Source organism: Arachis duranensis, chromosome 6, assembly GCF_000817695.3.
Source record: "Arachis duranensis cultivar V14167 chromosome 6, aradu.V14167.gnm2.J7QH, whole genome shotgun sequence".
In the NCBI taxonomy this organism is placed as follows: Eukaryota; Viridiplantae; Streptophyta; class Magnoliopsida; order Fabales; family Fabaceae; genus Arachis; species Arachis duranensis.
Window position 1 is genome coordinate 89,109,270 of NC_029777.3, and position 5,183 is coordinate 89,114,452.

Below are 5,183 nucleotides of genomic sequence, written 5' to 3' on the forward strand. Positions count from 1 at the left end.
TTATTTTCATAATTATTATAATTATTTTATTTATTAAAATAAAAAATCCATTGTGGTTTAGTGGTGGGGAAAAACTCACGTTATTTAAATTACACGAAGTGAATGGCGTATTGGTGTGTGGAGGAAGCTGACGAAGGTGCAGTGAAAGAAGCGTGAGGTGAGTTGAGTTGACGACGAAATCTAAAGACAAATAATATTCTGACATTTAAATAATTGTTGTAACATTTATTTTTTATTTTTTTAAATTCATCTGCAGTTAATTTATTTTTTTAAATTTAAATTAATCTAATTCAATCTATTTTTATGTGTTTTTTATTATTAGTTTAAATGGATTGATTTTTAAAAAAATAATATGTCGGTTTTTAAATTGGCAGTTTTAGATTATGTGATACGCCCAGTTGTCCATTAATCAATTAAGTTAGGTTTAATTATTCTGTTGGTCTTTATAGTTTTGCAAAATTTTTAATTAAGTCCCTATATTTTTTTCTTTTAATTAAGTTCTTGCGCCAATTTTTTTTAATTTGGTCCCTACACTTTTTTCCTTTCATTTAGATCCTTATACCAATTTTTTTTAGTTGGGTCTCTATAAAATTAAGCCAATTACTACTAAAAGGGACTTAATTGCAAAAAAATTAATGCAGAGACCCAATTAAAAAGAAAAAAAGTATAAAGATCTAATTTAAAATTTCACGAAACTATAAGGACTAACAGAGTAATTGAACCATTAAGTTAAACTCTCTTATCTCTCTTATCTCCCTGTTACTTTGAAACTGCTCATCTTCGATTTTTTCTATTATTTGAAATCGTTCATCTTTTTTATTATTTGAAATGTTTCATTTTTAATAGTTTAGTCCATTTTAAATTATTAATATTTTTATTATTTTTAAAAATTATATTTTTATATTTATCAATACACATATCTCGTTACAGCGTAAACAAAATACATTCATAATTATCTCGTTTACAAAAATAAATCAATGTAATGTAAATTGATAAATATGCTACAAATTACATATTTTCGTAATTAAAATAATTAAATTACTTATTTAAAAAAACTCCCATCTCTTTGTTAATAATTGGATCATATATACTATTATCACCAATTATTTTGACATCTTTTAATAGTATTGTTTATTAAATTAGGTAATCATCTACTACTGATTTAATTTTTAGACAAAAATTCGATTCAACATTATTGTTGGCGGTGTAGCAAATTCTTGCCTACTTTTATTTTAATCTTTAATCTAGTATGCATTAATGCATAAGATTTACCTTTGACATGATGAATGAGATTTCAAATTAAGAGAGTCTATTTTGAGATGGAAGATGCAAAAAACAGAGATAGAGATTGATACCCCAAGCCTAAGGGGTGTTTTGGGTTGGAATTGCGGTGGAATAATATTTTGTGCTTCGTCTAAGAGTGGAATCAGAGATTCTGCTGCTTCTTCTGGATTATCTGCATATGCACTCAAACCGGGTTTGATCTACATCACACAGTACAATGTTTATTAATTCATAAAGTAATTAGAGAAATACAATAACAGTTCTCAAATTCCAGACATAAGGCTTAATAAATGTTTTCTTTTAAATTATTTTAGAATAATACTAGAAAATCAATACTATACTAATCAAATTCAACTAATATTATAGCAGACGGTTAAACAAGTCAAATACGAAGCCCAAAAAAGATGAGTTGAGCTTTTGTGGTCTGTGGAGATCGGATTTTCTGATATTTCTTTCAACTGAGTTTTGAATATTGTTATTTTTATAATTCAATTAGATATTTTTTAAAAATTTATAATATTCAATTTTTTATTACAATAATTAAAAAAATAAAATAAATAGATTTAAATAGATTTTATATTTTTTAAAATTGAATACATATTTAAAATACAAATTAAATAAAACTAAAATTTATAATTTATAATTTCTGTTTTAGTTTTATTATTTTTAATTATTAACAGATTATCACTTAAATACACTTCCAAAAATATAAATTCAATAAAATTGAAGATTTTAATTCGTCCGTGAGATTATTCGTCTGTGCCACCGTCTTCTTCGGCGCCACCGCGCCATTTCTAGTACTGTTCGTTCGCTTTGCCGTTCCTCTGCAACGCCGTCGTCTGCCTCGCTCGTCTTTGGCATCGCCGCTCAGTCCGCAGCCTCGCTTCGTCCTACTCCTCGTCGCATTAGCCGTCATCAGTGTCGCTAATCCTTTTTCGTCAGACGTGGAGCTCAGGTATTTTGGATGTGTTTAAGAGAAAGCGATTCATAGTTAACCGTATGTATCTGTTTAGTTATTTAATCACATTGATTTTGCATGCCATGTATAACATCCTAATTTGCATTGGAGAATGGTTTAAGTAGAAGAACAACTTAAAAAATCATAATCCTCAAATTGTCAACATTGTTATATCTACAATTACGGTCACTGCAAGAGTTTAAATTTTTTATTTATGATTTTAAATGTGTTTTAGAAATATTTTGTGTATCACTTTATAATTTTAGATGTGTTATAATTGTTTTTTAATGTTTAAATTTAAATTTTAGATTTATGATTTTGGATGTGTTTCAAAAATATTTTCTGTATAAGTTAATAATTTTAGATGTGTTACAATTGAAAAAGAAATTATTGCCATTATAAGAAAGAAGTGGAGAACGAGATAGAAGGATAGAAGAAAGAAGAAAATCGTGTTATAGAGAGACAAAAAACATAAAAAAAATAACAAACTATAAAATTAGTAAAAAGTTAAAAAATTTTAATTTTTAAAATTTAAATTAATCTTAATTATAAATGTGTATCTAAAAAATAAAAATATATTTTATTTAAAAAATAATTAAATAATATTAAAGATCGACAAAACCTGAATTTTATTATACAAATCACATTTTCCTTATTTTTAAGAATCTTAGAATATTTTTTCCTTGCGAATGCATACTACAACATTGGCTCTGCAATGTTAACTTTTAAGACTTTCTCTTACTTTTGTATATTTAATTATTTATTTGATTTACTATCATGGTGAAAAATTGTTAAGTTTCACTTTTCAAGCAGTAAAAGTAAGATTTTTCTAAAAACCAAATCAATCATTGAACTGTTAGAAATAAAATTTAAAATTTAAAAATTGAATCAAAGTTTAATAAAAATTAAATTAAATATAATAAAATAATATATTTATATATATATAATATATTTTAAAAAAAATAACTTTTCGTATTTTATTATTTTGAATTGAGTAACCACTAAAAATCGCACCGATTTTTTTGACTGATTATTTAGATTTTTAACTAGTTTTTTATTCAGAACTATGAGTGGAAGATACATAGATAGATATATATAGAGAGAAAGAAAGAGAGCGCGTGAGAGAGAAAAAAGTTATCTTATTGTTTAGGAAAATGATCTTTCTATCTTATGTGCACTTCTTTTCTTTTGTATATCAATTATTTCAATATAAAATAAGAACATACAAAAAAAAAATATAATACATAAGAAAATAGAGCATATAATATTACTACTTATTAATACTTATGTAATATATATGACTGCTATTACTCAACTTGCACCAACAAAATAGTGTAATAAATTTCTTAATTTTAAACTTCGGGAGAAGAAAAAAGAGAAAGAAGAAAAACACAATGAAATTTAGTCATCACTACCTTCTTATAAAACTCAATTTCATTGCCAATATGAAGGAGGTTGAGATTCTGGTCAAAATGGAAGACATGAACACGAGATCCAGAGCTGCCAGCATCAAATATGACAGCATAAGAAGTAACATTATTATTATTATCATTGGATTGCTGTTTTGGTAGTATCTTACGATGAGTAAAGAAAATGTTGTTAATCCTCAGGGATTGAGAGGAACAGAATGATGGCATCAATAAGAATAAAAATGTGAAGAGGCTTTTGAGATCCATCTTTGATGAAATATAATTTCAATTTGCACTCTCATGCGGTAGTCTCTACCTCTATATATAGCTCGAGTAACTTAGCTTCCACGTGCGAATATAGTGGTGCCATTGTTCTATATTAAATAAGAGGGAATAATAATAATTACAAAAAAAAAGTTGATCATGTAAATCTAAAGTTTAGACGTATAATTTTTAATCTTTTAATTTTTTTAAACGTGAAAAGATTTTGTTAGTTTATTATTGACTAAATTTTTTTAAACGTGAAAAGACTGGCCTGGTTTCTATCATATCAGGATCGGAGTACAATGGTTTTTCACAAACACAAATAATCAAATATTAGAAGTTAACATTTTTTTTTCTTTCATTTATCTTATATTATATTATATTTGAGTCTCTTGTAAGTTCAAATTAAAAATAAATTATTAAATTTATATTTTTTTATACTCAACATCAAAGTTCGAAAAATCAAAACGGTATTAAACTAATAAAACNATTAAAATTGAGTTGATAAAATAATATATTTATATATAAAATATATTTTTTTAAAATATTTATTATTTATCATTTTAAATAAAAATTAAATCATGTGAATTAATTTATTAATTTTTGACCAATTTGTATATAAATATAGTCAGCTCAAAAACTAATTAATTAAGTTTTTTTAAGTTCAACCTCAACCTATTTAATATATGAGTAGCGTTAAATTCGACTCACAAACTTATAAATTTGATTTGTCAAATTATTAATAAATCGAATTTAAACTAACTTAACTCATTTCAAACTCTAGGCATAATATCTAAATTTTGTTATCGTGTGAAATATTGATGTTTCTTATAAGTAAAAGTTACTCTTCAATATGTTTACGTTCAATATATATCCGTTTTAGATTTTAAGAATAATTTCATCAAATAATATTTATATGACATGTCTATTAAAAAGTTTAATTTATTTAACAAATAGATCTTATTTATTTTAGATAAAATATATTCTAATAAGTGCCCAGGCCAGTTACAAATAATAAATATAATGAATAAAAACAAAATCATAAAGGCTAATATATATAAATGGGGGATGGTTATACTCAGATTCTGTTTTTATTTTATATAAATTATTACAGGTATAGAATTTTACCGATTTGTAAAAATGAATCATAATATAAACTGTGACAGAATGTAGTAATTTATGGAAAAACAAAATCAACTTGTAAATCATGTCAGAATGCAGGAATTTATGCATAAAATTTAACGTAATGGTTTATGAATGAAAATTGT

General features: G+C 24.7%; 1 protein-coding gene across 1 annotated transcript in view; it reads right to left on the bottom strand.

Annotated features, from left to right (window-relative positions):
* LOC107494537 (nucleoside-triphosphatase-like) overlaps positions 1-3,918 on the bottom strand; it is an 11,880-nt gene extending 7,962 nt beyond the window's left edge. Inside the window, 2 exon segments of the mRNA XM_016115584.3 lie at positions 1,356-1,484; positions 3,658-3,918. Coding sequence (XP_015971070.2) covers positions 1,356-1,484; positions 3,658-3,918 — 390 coding nt within the window.
* Positions 3,919-5,183: the final 1,265 nt, after the last annotated feature.